Source organism: Rattus norvegicus, chromosome 2 (assembly GCF_036323735.1).
Source record: "Rattus norvegicus strain BN/NHsdMcwi chromosome 2, GRCr8, whole genome shotgun sequence".
Taxonomy (NCBI): Eukaryota; Metazoa; Chordata; class Mammalia; order Rodentia; family Muridae; genus Rattus; species Rattus norvegicus.
This window is the reverse complement of record NC_086020.1, coordinates 50,561,352-50,581,691: the sequence shown is the minus strand read 5'-3', so window position 1 is coordinate 50,581,691 and position 20,340 is coordinate 50,561,352. Positions and strand designations below refer to the sequence as shown.

The 20,340-nt window shown below is 44.0% G+C and overlaps 1 protein-coding gene across 2 annotated transcripts in view; it reads left to right on the top strand.

Moving 5' to 3' along the window:
- Positions 1-178: 178 nt before the first annotated feature.
- Positions 179-20,340, top strand: part of Parp8 (poly (ADP-ribose) polymerase family, member 8) — a 173,110-nt gene continuing 152,948 nt past the window's right edge. The window contains exons 1-3 of one of the 2 annotated variants that reach the window (XR_010063588.1): positions 179-634; positions 722-823; positions 1,752-1,806. Coding sequence is in view for 1 of the 2 variants with exons in the window: in NM_001427069.1 (NP_001413998.1) it covers positions 520-634; positions 722-823; positions 1,752-1,806 (272 nt within the window). In the remaining variant the exon portion in view is untranslated. The remainder of the gene's footprint in view (positions 635-721; positions 824-1,751; positions 1,807-20,340) is intronic. The other variant, NM_001427069.1, reaches the window with a different exon arrangement.

The window sequence follows — 20,340 nt, the reverse complement described above, 5'->3', positions numbered from 1 at the left end:
GGGGGGTGGTGGTGCGGGAGAGGCTGGGAGCTCCAGGGAGTCTTCACTACCTACACTGTCACTCAGCTCCCGGCGCGAGTGGCAGTCGGGGGTGGGGAAATCCAGCCTGCGCGGATGGCGGATACTATTAAAGCCCCAGCGGCGCGCAGCCGGGCCCGGTGACCCGCGGCGGGTGCGGGAGGGTCTGCGGCTGGCGGGCGGCGCTGCAGCAGCCTGGGCACGGCCGCCGCCCGCGGGCGCGAGTGTGCGCGGGTGTGGGAAGGCCGGCGTGCGGGCCGCGAGGGGTGTGCGCGCGTGAGTCGGAGCGGGGCTCGCCCCTCGCCGGCGCCTGCCGCTCCACGGCTGCCGATCGCTCTCCAGCGGTCCCCGGCCCCCTTCGGGCCCCTCGGTTCCCTACGGCCGTCAGTCCGGGCGGGGGAGGGAGAAAGTGAGACTCGGTGTCATCACCATCCATTGTCAGAACGGGAGGAAATTGGAATCCAGCAGCGGCGAGCAGCAGCTGGGCGGTCACATCTGGGAATGCAAAGCCGACCTCCCCCCCCTCCTCCTCCTCCTCCTCCACCTCCTCCTCCTCCTCTCTCACCCGGGATCACTTCCGAAACCACTTCGCCTTCAGCCCCTGCCTCGGCCAGAGGTTTCATTTTTAACTGAATATTTACGAAAGCTGGAAGCGTGCGAGGGGGGTGGGGTGGGGTGGAAATAGCGGCTGCTTCTTTTCCAGGGATTTATTTAATGGGGATGTGTTCAAGGCAAGAGAGAATTCAGAAGGATATCGACGTCGTGATCCAGAAGTCCAGAGCAGAGAAAGACTGCCTGTTTGCAGGTGAGTTCTTGCCTCTCGGATCCTGGGACCTGGAGCCAGTCTCCCATCTGACCACCCCAGTGCCCAGATTTCTGACCGAGACGCGTGTAGCTGGGGGTGTGGGGCGGCAAGTCCCCGTTCCGGGTGCATTTGGAAACAGCTGCAGCGGCATGAGCTGGACCCCCATGGGGAGATGGGCACGAGCCTACCCCCCCCCCCAAAAAAAAAAAACCAACCCACCAGGCCAGGGCAGTCTCCGGGTGCAGGACCCGCGCGATCAGAGCGAAGGGCCGGGCGCTGGATTCCAGCCATCGGTGGTGGCCGGAGCATCCGAGCTTTGCCTCCCGATTCCGGCAGCCGCGGCTGAACAGAGCAGGCTAAAGCCCGGCGGCTTTGCGCCATCGGCCGAGCGGCGGCGGCCGGGAAGGGACCGGCTGCGCTGCGCTGCGCGGCGCTGCTCCCGCCAGGCGCCGAGGCCCCCGGAGAAGGCAACGCAGGGCCGAGCTCCCGCCCCCTCGGCTGCACCCGCTCCTGGGCGAGCGCGCAGGACACCGCCCCGGGGAAGGGATGGATTCCCGGGGTTCCTGAGCTACGCAGGCCCAGCCTGGGGGTCGCTTTGCGTCCATCTTTACCCCCCCACCTCCAAGGCCGAGGGCAGTTTGGGCTTCGCAGCCCGAAGCCTGGCAGGGGCTGCTTCCGGCTGCCTGGCTGGGAAATTCCCGCTGTTGCCATGGCACCCGGCACTTGTTGCGGGGGGCGGCCTCCCGCTGCACCCCGCGGGGTGCTCCGCATCCCCTTCTGCACCGCCCTGCTGGCCGACCCTAGTTTTCCAGCCTTTGCTTCCCTCCCCATCAGGCCTCCTGGGCTCACATGAAATAGCAAGTTCAAGACAGAATTGGGGTTAAAAACAGTCCATCGGGGTGGCTTATAACAAGACTTTCCGTTTCAGATTTCAGATACTCAGACTCCACCTTTACTTTCACCTACGTTGGCGGCCCCAAAAGGTATTTATGTGTATAGAGTTGCTTCATTTCCTGTTCACACGGCTGTGTTTCCTTTGTTCTAGCGTCTTCCGTGTTTGGGTATTTTGCTTGTTTGTTTAAATCTTTGGACTGCTATCTAGCTGCATTCCTTTTCTATAGCAGAGGGAAAATAAATATGTTTGAAGTTTTTTCTTCCTTTCTAAAGCTAAGCTACAGAGGATGAGCAGAACTCTTCATACTAAGAAACTGTTCTGCTTCAGGAGTAGATTGCTGTTTAGGCGTTCTGGATTTGACACAGGCGACTCGGTGCAAAATTGGTATATTGAGCATGGAGTAGAATACGTGAAAGACATAAAATGCCACAAAATAGTTTGATCGCCAGTGGTTATTCTGCCAGTGTGTGTGTTTCCATTTTCCTGAAGGTTGGCATAAACATGTGGTCTCCCAGTTCTCCAGACGTTTTCTTTTTTTTTTTTCCTCCGCAAAGGAGTGGCTATTTTGGTTTTCGCATTTAGTTGTAGAAAAGATTTTGGAGAGTTATGTATGTAGCTGGAGTGGATGGCTTTTTCTTTGAGGGAAGAATGAGAGATGCATATTTTAGTAGTAGATTGTCAGGGCTTCAATGCAACGCAAAGCCAATTTTGAACCGAGGAAGTAGAATTTGCATCAAAAGTTTCTGTGTAAACACACCTTGCTCTCTTCATTTTTGTGGTTTGGGTTTTCTTTATGCTGCCTTAGAAGAGCTGCGGCTACTGACTTCGTCTGTGGAGGCTCCTCAGTCTAGTTCTGTTATTAGGAGTCGACATTCAAATAGCTTGACCACATTCCAAAATATCTCTTAGCTAATGGAAACATTTATGAATATAAAAATTGCAAAGAAGCTCTGCTCCGTAAATATTTCTTTAAAAGTTTAATAATTACGTGTACCTTTAAAATACTTAGAATTTATGGTGCTTCATTTATCTCAAAATAAAATTTTGGAATGGTTATCCTATATCCAAATAAAGTCACCCTCGGGCCCAAGATTGACCTAACGTTGATGGACTGGTTGAGCATGTATCAGTGAATTATTAAGCTTCATTGCCTTTTGGGGAAAGAATAAATTATATTATTTCCTAATTTCTGAGAGTGCCATCATTTTTGTAATTATGGATCAAATTAAATTAGAGGATGTTTGATTAAATTAACGCTGCTCTTACACTTAATATCCAAAGGACATTATCATTTGACTGATGTCCTCTTGGATAACTATAAGGGCTAAAACATTCTTTGTGACAATTGAAATCATTCCTAGGCAGTCAGGTGGAGTCAGTTGTCACCTTCCTTTAGTGGATTGTGGGGACAGGAACACCCCAAGTGGGCTTTTCTTTGAGTTTGGTAGGGGTGTGTGTGTGTGTGTGTGTGTGTGTGTGTGTGTGTGTGTGTCTTTCTGTAGCCTAGCCTGGCCTACAACTCAAGGTAGTCCTCCTGCCTTAGCTTTCCAGGTTCTCCAGTTTCTGGTAAGACACTTGTGGTCTCAGTGTCTGTACTAGGAGGGGCACACTATGACTTTAATCTCTTACATCTGTTAGATACTGCAGTTAAGATTTTTTTATTAACCCTTCCTGAGCTAGACTTCAGTAGCTGGAGGTGGCGAAGTTATGAATGTCTCCAGGATCACGTCTAAGGTGTTGGGATGAACAATTAACTAATTAAGATAACATCAGTTTTCCCTGTAGGAACAAGTACCATAACTACTTTTAAAGTGAGAAGTGTTTCCTTTGCTATGTCATTCTATTAGACGGTAGTGTTTTTCTGTCGTGCCTATTTAAATATCGGGAGCTTGTGTGCATAATATGGAAAGAAAATTGGTAGAGCTCTGTGATTGCCTTGTTTTCTCTGAACAAATACAAAATCATTTAATACCGGATAATAGGTCGGTATATTTGTGTTGTGGGGCAGAAATTTTTCTCAAAAATATACTGCTTTCATTATCCATGTTGGAGACCCACAGTTATTGTCCACTTCCCAACCTGACATGAAGATCAGGTGTTTAAAATTAAAATATTCTTTTTGGATTTTTATTCATTTATTTATTTTTAAAATTGATTTTGATACAGTCCCACTGTAATTCAGGCTGGCCTGGGATTCACTGTAAAGAACACTGTGGCTTTGGACCTTCTGTTTGTCCTGCCTCTGCCCCCCTGAATGTTGGAGTTACAGACATGACCAAGTACACCAGCTGTGTCTTGATTTAATGTGCCTACCAACTTACGGTGTCAGATTAGTGTTGTCATGGCAAGTAGATTAGACTTCACCATCCAAGGAAGTCTTCTACAGAGAGTAGAACATGAATTGATTTTAGCTGCTATTTCATTTAAACCATTAGAAATAATTTTCAATCCAAGTTGTCAATAAAATTTAACATACCATTTAATATCTTACACTTTCTAAGAATGACTTATATGTCCCAAACATTATAAAAGGCAATTATTCATATTGCTACTAAAAGAAAGAATACTGAACTTTCATGTTTGCTTTGTTAAACTTTACTGTGTTTGTTGATCAGTGGAAATGCAGCAAGATAATTTGATGGCTCGGCCTAAGTATCGGCCTTATACATAGGGGCAAAGTACTGGTTAATATTAGGTATCCTGCCTTGGTGGACTGAGCTGAGGGGTGCGGAAGAGGAGATGGTTGGATTAAAGCTGGGAAAAGTACATGCAGTTCCTCTCCTCACTTTCGGGTGTTGAGGCTCAGAGACACTTCAACACGAGTGGCAAGGTTCCATCTATGAGGTTAACTGAGGAGAGCCAAAGTGTGAATCCCCTGTTCTCAGTCCACAGTGCTGAGGTCCATGCTGCTTCCTGTACCGAGGCTGCTTGACCCTCCTGAGGATGCGAGCAGGTTCACACAAACACACACACACCAGACAACAGAGCTGTACAGACACTTGCAATGTGTAATGTCTGTTGGTTGGGAAAAGATGTTAAATATTGTGAACTTTGCTCTTCCTGGCAGCTACCTCCACTTAACATTTGCTCAATACATAAAGTTTATTTTCACAACCCCTCTTCCCACCCTGGACCCCAGTGCTGCTTGATTTCCCGTGTTTGCTAAGAACAGACCTCAACTCTCCACAGTTTAGAGTTCATGCAAAAAGACATATTTTCCCCCTTACACTTTGTCATGCTTCTGACCTTCTGGCATTTTCTTTTTCCTAGACGAAGTAGCAGGACATTCCTTAAAACCTCAAAGGATAGGCGCCCTGATTTTGCATCTTGCCTGTGGTCAGACAGGGAGTTAGTGCCAGAAGAAGCAAAGGGATAAAAGGCGCTACACCAGATAACAAGGAGATAGGGAAACTGACAAAATCGTTGGGGCCAGAGGTTATTATAATAACTTTAGGCCAGAACCAAGGACACAGTTGCCCCAACTGTCTGACTGCAGATTGCTGTGGGATTCCCTGAGCTTTTAACCATGGAAAGATTGTGACAAATAAAACATAATTATGTTTTAAACAAACATAAAGACCTCTGGTTGTTAGAAGGTTCGAAGGGACTGGAGAAGTGATAAAGCTGGGAAAGACGTCTGTCACCCAACGATGAGCTGAGTTAAGTCTGTGGACCCACCAGTCCCCCTGAAAGTGTCCCTCAGTCTAGACTGGGATCCCATGGCTTGTGCCTGAGCAGGTGTGTACGCACACAAATGTGTGTGGATGTGTTCACAGGGTGCAGAAAAGACAAGTTAAAGTGTTTAGCTAACAAAGCATGCAAAAAAGAAGGGAAACACTGCAGAGTTTCTCTGACTTCTCTTAGTGTATTAGTTTATGCTTTTAGCATTTTTATTATATTCGTATAAAATGCACACACCCAGAGACTGGATTATATTCTTCTGAGCAGTCACGTTCTCTTTGGCGTGTAGTCTGAGGGACTGAACACAGCATCTCCGTGTTCTACAAGTGTCCCACCCCTAGTCTGCATTCCTCCCCTTCTTTTGACTCTCTATTAGTCTTTCACTCTGCAGGCTAGACTTGAACTCATGCTATAGCCCTATCTAGTCTGGTCCTTGTGATATTCCCACCTCAGCTTCCAGAGGGGAGTGGCATTACAACCTTGGGTCACTGGTGCTTGCTGGGAGATCACGGTTAGAACATAATACTAATTTTTTCCTTTAGAAAGGATACATGTATAAAGGATACAGATGTAATAACCTGTTCGTTAAATGGAGGCATTCCCAGTCGAAAAGCATGACGGCATCCTAAGGATTGTAATATTTAAAACGAGTGTACCATATCCCTAAAATACCAACACCTGGGAGCCTGAACTTCAAAAATTATGTTTCAGGCCAGTCTGGCATATGTATTGAAACTCCATCATTAAAAAATATCTAGTATTTTGTATCAGAGATTATGAAGTTTGAAGTGTAGTATTCAGCAGAAGCTGTGCATTCGCCTGTCCATGTGTAACCTCAGCTTATGGGTAATCTTCCTTCATGACATACACCGTCATGAGTGGATTGACATCTTTTGGGGCACAGTTCCTTACCCAGGGAGATGTTCCGGAGCAGAACTCCTTGAAGTGTCTGCCACCTCCTGTTTCCCAGCATGGTCTGCCGGGTCCTTCCTTCTTATAGTCTGCCCTGCCTCCCTTTTGCCTTAGAATCCCTAAGCATTCTTCATTGTTGAGATGCTCGCCAAGACAAAAATTTCATGTCAGAAATCTTCCCCTGGAACCACTCCCTCTAGGATTCTGCTAGATGTTTCTAAAGCCGTGTCATAATACACAGATGCATGCTATATGTATGAAGGGCTTCCTCTTCATCCGCCCACACTACGGTGAGATTACAGAAGGTTCGTGTGCATCTGTGATGTCTAACCTACCCAACATCCTGGTTTACCAACGCAGTACGATGGGGTTTTCCCTCATGATGGAAGGGCCTAGTGTATCTGATATCTTAGGGCTAATCTGCTGAGTGTATATTGGCTTTGCATTATTATAAAGAAGAAGGCTTAGGTTAAAACGACCCACATCAGGGGCTGCCTTCTAATTAATTGCTTGCTTACATTTCTTTGTCAGCGTTTTAGAGAAGGAGCTTTGACCTGTTCACTGTGGTTTCCCTTGCACCTCAAGCACTGTCTACTACACGATTCTTTCTCTAAGGAACATCTAATTAAGATTAGATGTTTTAACAATTATGATATGAATGCTAAAAAAACTCTGGCAGGCACAAAGGGATTCTCTAACTTAGATGACCAAATATGGAGATTCTTGAACACTTGAGAGAGCCCTCACTCTGGCGATGCCACATGTAATATAATTGCGTATGATTCTGACATGACACAAGTTGCCTGGCCACGTTACAACTTCTGTTTTCTGTCTCTTATATTCAGGTTGCTTTGGGTGGGTCGGGGGAGGCAGAAACACACACAGTGCCCTCGTTTAAGATAAGATTCTAGTTATTTGGTAGACTAGAAATTTCAACTCTTAAAAGTAGTTAGTCCAGTTTAAAAAAAATGCAAGATTCTTGTCTTCAAACCAATTTTTAAGAAGGTCTGAGCCCACCCAAGTTCCCAGAGTGTTAATTTCATACACATGGGTGGCTTTAGGGAGAGACAGGCTATACGATTGCAAAAGGGCATTTGTTTTCTTTGGATTTCATTGGTAGCAAAGTATGTAGCCTTTTCATATATGTAGATTTAGTGTGTGGATGTGTGTGTGTGTGTGTGGTGGGGCGTGTTCATTCCATGAACATGATGTGACCCAAGTGTGGAGGTGAGAAGACCACTTTTGGGAGTCAATTCTTTCCTTCTGCCACACAGGTTCTGAGCATAGAGGAGGTTGCCAGGGTTAGCAGCAGATGCCTTTACCCACTGCTCTGGCCAGCCTTGGACTTCCTAGGAAAGGAGAGTGTATAAGCACATGGGTTAGGGAATCTGAATCCGAAGGGTGACAGAGGTAATCCAATCCTTGTTAAAAAGGTTCCATTTCTACTGTTCAGAAAGGGCATAAGAGCTCAATATAGAAATCCTGGAATACACAGCTATTTGAACCGTCAAATGCCCCTCAAGATTTCAGAAGAACGATCACTTTTTAAAAATAGAACATTAACGTATTTCTTTTGGCAGCAGGGGCTTGCTTACCATCTTTTAATATTACATTAGTTATTCTCCAAGAAAAAAAGAGAGAAAGAAAGAAAGAAAGAAAGAAAAAAAAGAGAAAATAAAAGAAAGAAAACACAGCTTCTTAAAAATGTCTTCCTTAAAGTGTGAATGCTGCTTGTGATGCTGGAATGACTGCAGAAGGGGAGTGTGAAAGAAACCAAGTAAGTAAATGGGGACCTGAACCCCCAGCACTGGGGATTGAACCTATGTCCCTTTTGCATGCAAAGCAAATGCTCTACTCCTGAGCTGTAACTCTTAAGTCATAGCTGCCCAGCTGGGCACAGCGATGTACATGTACAACCCTAGCACTTGGGAAGAAGAGGCAGGGGCATTTCTGCAAGTTCCAAGTGGGGCAGGTACGTAGAGAACCCTGACTTAGTAGAGACCGAAGTGGCGCTGACGCCCCCTCCCATCCAGCTGCTCCGTCTTGTGTAAGTCTAGAAAACAATTCATTATTAAATGAAATCTCAAGCCACTGCCGTATAGTAACCGGTGGTTTCGCATGAATAAGCTTTATTAAAGTGTATATAGTTAGGATATTTAACCTTTATTTTGTGGATTAAGGCTATACTGTTCACGATACTTATTTTGCTGAACATAGTCTCAGCAGAGCGCCTATCTCTCTTCTTTCACCTTCCTTGTTTACATTGAAGAAAAGTAGGCATTTTGCTGCTTACATTATAACTAAAGAAATTGAGGGTAGGGCAATTTAAAATAGGTTAGCTTTGCACAAGACAGTAGGGCTATAGTTCAGTCCAAGTCAATGTTTATGTAAGGTTTAGGGGAATTGGTTCAACTGGCCTGACCAGAGTTTTTGGGAATATTTGGGGACAGGGAGGGATTGCTAAGGGATGTTTTCCAGGGTTGGTATTGAAAAATCTACTGGTTGGCAAGAGATGTGCCTGGGCACAGTGCACAGCGTAATAGTTGGAAAATTATGTACCTTGGCCCTGGAATGTTTAGGCAAATATTTGACTAATCCATTTAAGTTCCCGATCATTACGCCTCAGCACTGAGGGGAAAAAAAAACCTAAGAGAAATTTTCATCAATCCTGAAAATATTTTTTAAATTTTGTACCCCGATTTGCCTTCCTGTGGCTTGTGCTTTAATAGGTGAATCTTGCCTTAAGATAAAGACCACAGATTTAGTCAGTTTATTTTAGGCAAGTATTGACAACGAGATACTTTTATTTCACACTGTTTTTCTGTACCTCAGTGAACACCGGTAGGAAATAGGATAATAATTATTTCTATTTAATAGGCTAGGTCTTTAACTAGGAATTCTCCTGGTTTAGCCTCCTCCAGTGCCTAGATTAGAGGTGTATGTCACCACAGTTGGCAAGAAGTCTATTTTTAGAAATTTGTGTGTGTGTGTGTGTGTGTGTGTGTGTGTGTGTGTGTGTTTCATGCTATGCCCAAGTTCTCATGGGAAGGAGCTTGTGTGCTGGGGTGCATGTGTGGGTTGTCAGAGGACAACCTCTAGCTGTTTGGTTCTCACACCCCACCCTCCTTGAGACAGTGTCTCTTAGCTGCTTTTCCAGTGTATACACCAGGCTGGTTGTCCTTTCTTTACCTGCTGTCTCTCCCATGGAGTATTGGGATTGATTGCAAACACATGATTCCACATTCAGCTTTTACTGGCTTCCAGGGATCTGTACGCAGACCACCGGGCTCTACCCATCAGGCCACCTGTCCTGCCTCTTAGCCCCACTTTATTTTTGTGCTGTAATTCAGGTTTCCTCTTAAACACAGCTCCTGAAATGCTCCGCCCCACCTGCATGGTTGACGTCTCCATCTCAGCTCAGCATGTCAAAACAAACCATTTCCCCTTTAGAACAAGCTCTGTTCTCTCGCCTTTTCCTGGTCAAAATCCTAAGTTAAGAGTCTCAGGCTTCACAGATCCAGCTGAAGTCCCTTTCTGACGTCCCCCTTCCCCCCTCACTCCTCCATCAGGCCACACACACACTTAGGAATTGCTCTTGGCAGCAGTATCCCCCTGTTGCCCTCAACTTAGACTACTAGCACTAGTGTCCTTTAAGGTCCTGATTATTATATTCTTACCCATTCAATTTCTTTACCAGCTGATTTAAAGTATTATTATTATTTTATTTATTTATTTATTTATTTATTTATTTATTTATTTATTTATTTAAAGATAAAATCTTGCTCTGTAACTCCAGCCTGGAACTTGCTATATAATACAGGCTAGTCTGGAACGTGGGGCTGCCTGCTGGGATTGTAGGCATGCACTACCAGACCCGGTTTCCTTAAGTGTTTCCACAGCATAAAGGGAGTCACACATCCCTACTCAGCAGCTTTCAAATGTCCCCATCATTCCCCCCCCCCCCCCATCAACCTTAAATTTCTGGTTTGGCTTTCAGGAAACAGGTTCTGCATCCACCCCTTTTTGGAACATCTCAGGCTTCTGAATACTGACTCTCTCTTCTCTGTTTATTGACCACCATCTCTCCAACGAACAACAGTTTGATTAATTTAGCATTCTGCTTGTATAATGTATAGGAGCTTGTATAATGTAATTGGTTTGGGTACCACTGAGGTTGTGGATCTTAGGATCATAGAGACATCTGTGTCTTCCCAGTGGCGAATCCAAATCCACTCATTCAAATGTGTGGTGTATTTAGAGGTGGGTAGAACAGAATAAAAAAATGAGAGGACAGGACAGGACACAATCTTCTAGGATAAGAGAACACATGGATTATCGCCTTCTGTTGCTGGCCACTTGAAAACCCCAGCAATGAACGTTTTGAATGTTTTATCTGAGTATTCCTGAGATGACGTCTGGCTGAGGTACTGAACACAGGATGACAGGGCCGTACAAGATGGCACACTAGTAGAGGACCTTCCTTCCATGCACAAGGCTCTGAGTTCCATCCTCTAAATGGAGGATGACAAATGGGTCCACGTTCAGTTTAACAGGGAGGGAAGCTTCTAGAAGCTGCAGGAGTCAGACCAGTTCTCAGCAGGACTGCACTCCATGTTTATTTCTCCACACCTTCAAAGACAAAATAAAACAAAATGAAAAAAAAAAAAACCCAAACAGCAAAATCAAATCAAATCAAAGCAAAACAAAACAAACCCACCAACCAAGCAACCAACCACCGCCAACAAAGCTCAACCACCCATGTCTCTGTTTCATCTCTGCTCAACCCGTAGAGGCCCTTACTTAGGACTCATTGATAAAACCATTGGGGTTGAAATGAGGAACAGAAATGACTGTATTTCCTGGCCTTTCATACTTAGAAAGAAAAATACTAGAAACACAAAACAAGGACAAGATCAGATACCAAGTACACAGACTCTACCAGCTTAATTGTAAGTCAAAACCAGAACAAGGCAAAATGGTCCCAGAGAGATGTGTCAATATTTTGTTTAGACACTATCATTCCAGTGCCACTCAGTGTGCCAAGATACAGTGAATATTTATGTTTCTTCATGCCGGAGCGATATTATTTCCTATGTCATATGAAAGCATTCCCCAAATGTCTTATTAGATCTCAGGGCTATGGCCAGATATGTCGGGGAAATGCACGGTCGGTTGTGATTGAGCCGTTTTAATGGTTCGAGTCTTAAGAGTATTTTCTATAATGGTACTCATTACACACGTCCATGAGGTGAATGAAGCTTTCAGGGTTGCTCAGACTTACTCGATTACGGATGTAGACGGCCTCTGGAGAATTGTTTTTGTGGAAAACACTTTGGCAAACTCTGTGTCTTGGAGATAGTTCACGGGTAAACAACAATGTCGTGCCTGGCAATCTGAACCCCGAAGTTACTGAACCCTGAAGAATTTCTTCTTAGCTTTTTTGTTTTTTAATGAATGTGCTTTGTAACAAGGAGAGACCTGATTAAAAGGCAGCTGGTGTTTCCTGGTACTAACTTTCCTGCACATGGATTTGTTTCTGTGATCCTCCCTCTGTCCCCTGATTGTGCCCAGGTGGGTTCTCAGGTCTTCTTACTTACTGAAGGCCTGGGGTTAGTAGAGGCGTCCTTCCTGCATGATTAGAAGTCAGACTTAAAGAGGTGTTGTAGGTAGATAACGGTTCTGTAGAAATGCTCATTATATCCTTTAATTCCGGCTGCTGTGGCTACTGTAGGGCGTCTTGGTGAACAGTCTGGTGGAGCATCCTTTGGAGGAATTCATGATGGGGGAACTCTGGAATTTGTCCAGATAGTTCATTTCTTTGATAAGTTATATTGAGAAGGGAAAAAAAAACCAAACCCCAAACCAAACCAAACCAAATCAAAAAAGCAGCAGCAACAACCAACTAACCAACCAACCAACCAACTAACCAACCAACTAACCAACCAACCAACCAACCAACTAACTAACTAATCAACCAACCAACCAACCATGAGAGAAAATATCTGTTTGGTTAAAGTCATTTCCCTGACGGAATCCCTGATAAGTCAGTCTCAGCCTCCCATGTGCCTAGAGCACAAGTGTAAAGTGCTTAACGTGCCCTTGTAAAAGGCGGCACCTGATAGCCGTAGGAAGTCCTATATCACTTTTGGTGGTATTTGACTGCAGCTCAGAGGCCTCGGCTTTCAGGTGCACTGTGGTGGACACTGAGGTTGGCAGGTATTTTGGATAGTTTCTGGTGATCATCACTGTCATCGTCTAAGAATTAAGAATGCTCCATGGCTTCTATGATTCAGGGAAGGTACAGGTATAGGACAATAACGGATAGTCTATTCATTTTAGGTTTCTTATTTAGATGTGCAAAATCTTAACTGGATGAATTGTTTGTGGCAACCCATGAGACAGAAAACACACACACACACACACACACACACACACACACACACACACACACACACCCCTTAGTTTTGTTTCCTATTGCTGTAATAAAATACCCTAATTTAAAAAAAAAGGAAGGATTTATTTTATCCCACAATTCCAGGCTACAATCAGTAGGACTTGAAGCAGCTAGTTAGATCAGTCAAGAGTAGAGAGAATAGATACAGGCATGCTTGTATTTAGCTCACTCACTCCACTCTTACACAGCCCAAACCCAAACCCAAGCCTACAGGATGGTGCTGCCAACAATGGGCAGGTCTTAGCACCTTAGTTAAAATAGCCAAGATAATCCTCTACAGACAGACATGTCCTCACAGTAACCTGATCTAGACAGCTCTTTACCAAGACTTTCTTCCAAGGTTATCCTAGATCATGTTGAGTTAACAACTAGAAACAAAAACTAACCTTCATACCTTGTCATTGACCGAAGAGAGGTCTTAAGTATTAACTACTGACTTAGGTTGAATACTGAAACCTACCAGGTAAAGCTGATATAGTAATCATCTCTTACTAAAATATATCACAACTAGACACCAGAGAGAAAAATATCCACCAAAAAGTAGCTAATATTTTATTACCACTATAAAATTTGAAATGATTTCTGTAATGAGTTGGTCATATTTTTAGGGAACTGAGGAAAAAGTTTGACTAATTTGCTGTGAGCCAAATTCTTTTTTGTAGGGAGGAAAGGAGCCTAGTGGAGACGGTGATTTCTGTGTGTCTTAATTAGGTGATTTCAGTGAGATCGCTATTCTTGGTGGAATTTGGCTTCAGACTGGTAGAATTTGGGCCAAGAAATGCTTTAAACTTAATTTTTTTGAAATCGCACTAGTTTAATTTAAAAATGTGTTTCATGTGTTGACTTCCTATGCCATTAGCCTCACATTTCCTGGACCTTCAATTCTTGATGTCTAGCGCATGCAGAATCCTTTTCAACTGTGGGCAGTTGGCAGGGGGGAAATACCAAGTTGCTGTAGGAATTTTATAAAAGTTTCTGTTTTTTTGAGATAAGGAAATGATTTGCAGCGTCTGAGGACATTTTGAATATTATCCTGCTTCGAATGTATCTTTATGATCCAAAGCCTGTATATAAAGATTCTAAGCATAGAAAAATTTTAAAAAAGACTTATTTATGTGAATGTGAGTGCTTGCATGTATGTATGTGCACTTTGTGCCTGTGTGTCTGGTGCCTGAAGAGGCCAGAAGAGAGTGCCAGATCCCAGGGAATTGGAGTTATAGCCATTTATGAGATGCCTGTGGGTGCGGGGAACTGAACCTGGGTTCTCTGCAAGAGCAGCCAATGAACATAATTGCTGAATCCTCTCCAGCTCCAAGAATTGCTTTAACATTACCAAGGCACAGAGGTCTGAATCAAATAAATATAAAATAAATTTACTACTTTTATGAAGTAAACATGCCTTGGTCTCAGCTAAGTACCTGGAAATCAATCCCAATGTTACATTAATAGGAATCTATCATTGGCTATTTAGTATTCTAAGAGATACTAACAACCTTTATAAAGAGTTTTCATCCTTCTGTGGGGTACCTACTGTGCCTGAGAAATGTATTACTATGTAGGATGGACTATCATAGAGTAACAACATACAATATAAAATATAAAAAGACCCTATATACCTTAACACAGCAGTGGAGAGGTTCATTCATTTAGTTGCACTGATTCATTGTAGAGGCAGAGTCTCCTCAGAGAGGCCAGGTTTCCTCAGATTCCTTGTGCGATCTTCCTGCCCTTTCTTTTTCAGTTGTTGGGATCCAGAGGTCACCCACACATCTGGTTTATGACTTAATCCTCTCCCTGCCCCGAGAGTTTGCTATGTGTGATTCCATATACTTAGTGAAGAAAAATGTCATTAAAACAGGTGTGGTGCTACAGGCCTGTAATCACAACTCTTTGGAGGTAGAGACAGGGTGAGTAGGAGTTCAATGTCATTCTCAACCATGTAGCCAGTTCAAGAGCAGCCTGAACTACATGAGACCCTATCCCTCTCTCTCTCAAAAAATAAAAACAAAAACAAAAAACCAAACAAACCCCAGGAAAAAAAAACAGACAAAAGACAAAGAAAGAAAAGAAAACAGAAAGAAAGGAAAAGAAAAACTTTGATTAAATTTCCATCTTGTAGTTACTTAGATCTCTCTCTCTCTCTCTCTCTCTCTCTCTCTCTCTCTCTCTCTCTCTCTCAGTGTGTGTGTGTGTGTGTGTGTTCAGATTTGTATGTGTGTTGAATGTTGGCCTCACCTTGTGCCTTGTTTGAAGTAGGGGATGCTTGTTACTTCCCTGAGAAGTTTAGCCACAGCTGTTCTCCAGCCTAGGCTTCTGCCTTTTAAGGGATAGTTTCTAAGTGGAAATGGAACGCATGCAGTAAGAAACAGATCAGAATTAGTCTGGCTTGGTGGTTTACACCTTTAGTGCCTGCCCTTGAAAGCTGCTGAGTTGAGGCCAGCCTGGGCTACATAGTAAGCCTATATCTCAACGAAACAAGACAGAGCCATAAAATTGGATCTGAGTGAAGAAGTAAAATCTGCTATGGCACTGATCCAGTCAGCCCTGAACACTGTTGGCGCTGAGCTCTGCCAGGTTTTCGTAAGATCTATGCATTGCTATGAAAATACAAGCAGGAGTCACTTTTGTAGCCCGCTTGAAGGCATGCAGATATCTCGAGTGTTATGAGTGTCACCGTTGGCTGAAATGAAATACTGGGAGAATAAACGGACAGTCTAGTTAACTTGCAGACTAACCCACAGGTCATTTCTCATAGTGGAACATAGGCAGGTTCTACTTCCAGCTTAAAAAAAATAAAATCAAACCAACCAAACCAAGCTAAACCAAATGAAACAAAACAACTTTTTTTTTTTTTTTTGGTTGTCAGAACAAATGAGTCATGAATATCCGATCCCATTAGAAATAAAATGTCATCCCTTAATCATTTTAGTAATCATAACTTAATGGCCCTTAAAAATGTTTCACTTTTTAAAAAGCTTTCAATAAAACATAGTCATGCACTTGAGATCTCTCCTTGCTTGCCTCCTTCCTTCTTCCTTTCCTCCTTCACTCCCTCCCCCACCTCTTTCTTTCCTTCTTTCTTTTCCTCTTCCTTCTTCCCTCCTTCCTTCCTACCTTCTTCTCTTCTTTCTCTTTCTGATCTCTTTCTCCTCCCCATCCTCTTCCTCTTCCTCTTCCTCTTCTTCTTCCTCCTCCTCTTCCTCTTCCTCCTCCTCCTTATCTCCTCTTGCTCCTGCTCCTCCTGCTCCTCCTCCTCCTGCTCCTGTTCCTCCTGCTCCTCCTCCTCCTCCTCCTCCTCCTGCTTCTCCTGCTCCTCCTTCCCCCTTCTCCCCTCCCCACCTCTCTCTGGCTTAGAATGTTAACTGACCTGTAGGAAAAACCCCATTTAATCAGGACCACTGAGAACTCACTCTGCAGTCCAGACACTAATGACCTGCAGGCAGTTCTCCTGTTTCACCTGTCTGGGGCGCATTACCCTTCCCTGTATCTGCAGAAGCAGCCTCACATGTACCCACATGTACTCCTGCAGCTCCAAATCCTCTAGGATTCCTCAACTTTTGTGAGGTAAAGGACTTAGTTGAAAAGAAAAAGGAGAAAAAAACACACAAGATGACAATTCTTTACAGTTTCCACATACCTGCTTTGGACATCCCAGCCCTTTGGCCCCATCTTAGTCCTTCCTTCTTCCCACGTTCTCTTTACCCAGTCTGTTGTTTGCACTGTTAATGGACATAGGTTGTCAGAGGTGTTCCTGGAGTGGCAGATTTTCTTGATGGATCAGAATAAATAGAAGGATTTGGTTTTGTGAGACTAAAAAATGTCTGTCTGTCTACTATTTATCATCCATCTCTCAGTGTGTGTGTGTGTCTGTGTGTGTGTGTGTGTGTGTGTGTGTGTGTGTGTGTGTGTGTGTACGTATGTGTGTATCTGTCACAGCAAGTGTATAGAGGTCAGAGGAGAACTTGTAGGAATCTGTTCTCTCCACACGGCATCAGGGCGGGAGGCAAGTGCCTTTACCCTTCGACTGAATCGTCTTTCTGGCCTTCGTGATACATATTTGGTAGCTTCAAACCTTAAATTTTTCTCCCGGATTCTTAGTTACGGCTCTGTCCTGACAAAGCAGCGTAAGTGTCATACATAGAGCCATCTGTCATCTTGGCAGATGGCTACGCTTAGGTGACTAGAATTTGCTGAGTTGATCAAGGTTATGCCATTGGAAACTCGTTTTCCCAAGTGTGGTTACATTATTCACTTTTTTGGCTCTTGGAGATAGGGCTTTATTTAGTAGTAGAAGCCAATGTGGACCTTACTCAGTATATAGCTTAGGCGTGTCCAGAATTCATGGCCCACTTCCTGCCTCAGTGTTCACAGGGTCGGCCAACACACACCACTGACTTTACTCTAGAGTAGCAAAACCTGAACAGATTTAGGGCTTGATGAAATAGACAGGGGGCCTGGGATTATATGTGTAGCTTGGTGTAACGTCCTTCACTTGTAAATTGTTTATTTTATTTGAATTTAAGTTAAATGTTCTTTCATCAGGAATAGAAAGTAACATTTTGCTAAGCTAAATTTTAATGAACACATCATTTTGTAGTCACTTAATATTTTCAACTTCTGTGCTAGTACTTAACTTTCTGGATAGGAATGACTTGTCATGCAGGGCGATTATGGCCTTGTTACTGCAGAAGTGAAGTTTAGCATGTCAGTTGTTTTATTTCTGTGATTGTGTGTGGGCACGGCACAAAGATGTGGAGGTCAGAGGATGACTTCTGGGAGCTCGTTCTTTACTCCCACTGTGGAATTTGGGCATCAGACTCAGACTGTCACATTTTTCAAGCCAAGCCTCTGTAAGGCTGAACCATCTTACCAGCCCACCCTCTTAAATTGCACATATGTTGTTACAAACAATGGTTTGGTGGGGTGGGGAGACGGCTTAGAGAAGTGGAGTTCAGATCCTTTTTACTCACATAAAAATCCAGGTACTGGGAGTGAGGGAAGAGGAGGCAGAGACTGGAACGTCTCTCAGCCTGAGTTCCGAATTCAGTGAGAGACTCTGTCTCAAAACGTAATAAGGTAGAAGGCCGCAGAGATGGTGGCCAATGCTCGCACTGATCTTGCAGACCTAAAATTGGTTCACAACTATCTAACTCCAGTCTAGAAGATCTGAGTCCCCCCTCTGTCCTCCATGGGCACCCTCCTGACATCTACTCCTCCAACACTCCCATAATAATAAAAATAAGGTGGAAATCAAATGAGGGAAGACACCTACTGCGAACCTCTGGCTTCCACAGGCATATGTAAACTATTGTACCCATTTACCAGCACATGTGTACTCTACCCCCGGAAATTCGTATACAAAATTGCCTTTCGCTGCACAGAGACAATATGTGCTTGCTTATATCTCTTTAATCTTGCTGTTGTAAAATTAAGCTTAGAGGCCTTATACTATTTAAACATTTCAAATTAGGTCATGTAAACGTTGCATTGGACTTTTGATTCATAGAAAAGCATCCTCAACCATTGTAAGATAGATTTATAGTCACTAATTGTTGAGGTGTGGACCAGAAGTGGACACAGAGTGTCGCTGGTATTTTGATGCCAGTAAGCTGTTTTTCTGTGCTATCTTACATCTGAATGACAGCCTCTTTTTTCTCCCCCTTCCCAAATAAATATTGGAACATATGGTCTAATAAGCGTGCGTACATTGGGGAGGGCGGGATAGAAGGCTTCAAATCAGGACTGACCTGGAAAAGCTTGGGTCCCGGTTTCTGTGGCTCAGGTTGGGGGGAAGGGATGCATGGACGTTCTAGAAGCCCTGGAAAGTAGAGGGCAGATTGGCTGCAAAACGTGGAATCCCCCAGGAAGGGGTTGAGGGAGTTTTTGTGGTTAAGGCAGCAGGGACTCAGATTGAAGCCTTCCAACCTCCTAGGCACTGCCTTCCACTGGGTGGCACTGAACTGTGAGGACCCACTTACTGTGAGCAAGTGTTTTTAACCCTTCTCAGACCCATCAATCTCCGAGTACTGTAAATACATTTCCCCCCTCTGGCTACTTCACAAGGACATTGAGGATTAATTAAATCTAAAAGAAAGTAGTGCAGTGGACACCCTGGAGGCAGGAGAGCTGTTTACCACTTTCTCAGGACTCTCCCCTTACTCATCCAGCTTACAACTCTTCCCAGAGTTCAGATCACAACGGGAAACAAACATGGGTGTTTAGCACGACTTCCGCTTCCTTTACGTGTTCTTATTTTAGTTAAGATCTTATTTTTTGATCATTCCGTGTATGCATATGTGTATGTGTGAGTCGGGGCACATGCGTGTGGAGGGCAGAGGACAGCTTCGTGCAGTTACTTCTCTTCTTCCACCTTTGTGTGTCTTTTACATACCATGCGTGGGATGCCAGGCGTGGTGGCAAACGCCTTTAACAGCTGAGCCATCTCGCTGACTCCTCATACTCATTTCTGAGAACACCTACAGTTTGAGTGCACAGGTTCTAGCGTTGCTTGTGTCAGCAAGGCTCGATCTTTGATTGACAACATGCTAACATATTTATACTTTGCGCACTCAACGTTTTCTTTCGATATTTTGAAGTTTTTTCCCCACATCTACTCTAAAGTATGCATAGACTAAACTTGTGCCTTTTTATGCCTTGTACTCAGTGCTGTGCGAACTTCTTTTTGCCAAAACAATGAAAACGCATCTAGTCTTATTTTCTGTGGTGCATTTAGGTTTTTTTTTTTGAGGCAGAGTCTGAATTTGTCGTGTACCCGAGGATGTCCCCGGACTAATCCTTCCGCTTGTGTTTCCTGAATGCTGGGGTCACAGGAATGTACTGCCAAGCACAGCTATTTTAAAGGAAGATTTTGTTTTTAGTTATTGGTATGTACGTGTATGTGTGTGTGGGCGTATATGCATGTGAGAGCAAGTGACTGGGGGCCAGAAGGAAGTGCTGGATCCCCTGGAGATGAAGCTGTAGAAAGTGGTGATACACTGCTCACGGGTTTTGGGAGCGAATGCAGGTCCTCTGCAAGAGCATCATGGATTCTTCACTGCCGAGCACTCTCTCCAGCCCCGAATGCTCAGAAGGTTAACATCATTGGTTTTGTCAAAACCACTAGGTCAGATTTGCAAAAGTGAGGTCTCTTATTCTCCAATTTAGCATTAAAGAAGTAGACATATGCTAGTCTACAGAATGAACTAAAGCATGGTAATATCTAAGGTCACAAATCAGTAACCATTTATAAACAATTTTAGAAGAATAGATACTATTTTCCAGGGAGGGAGGGGTGCCTTTTAGGTTGGTTCTTAGAATTTGACTTTTGTTCGTTTAGTAGTCTTACTAGACTGTCTGTTTATCTGGAATAAGATGCTGTTATTGTAGCAAAGGCTGGTTTGAGTTCCTGGGCTGCACAGTCTCTTTCAGCCTCCTGAGGAGCTGGGCCTAGAGGTGTGAGCCATGGCACGTGGCTTCGGGTTTATTAAATGATTGTTTGAATGAGTGACTTGGACTATGGCCTGACAATTAATGTTAACCTTTCCTTTTATTTAAGCACATGGAGATTGCTGTGTT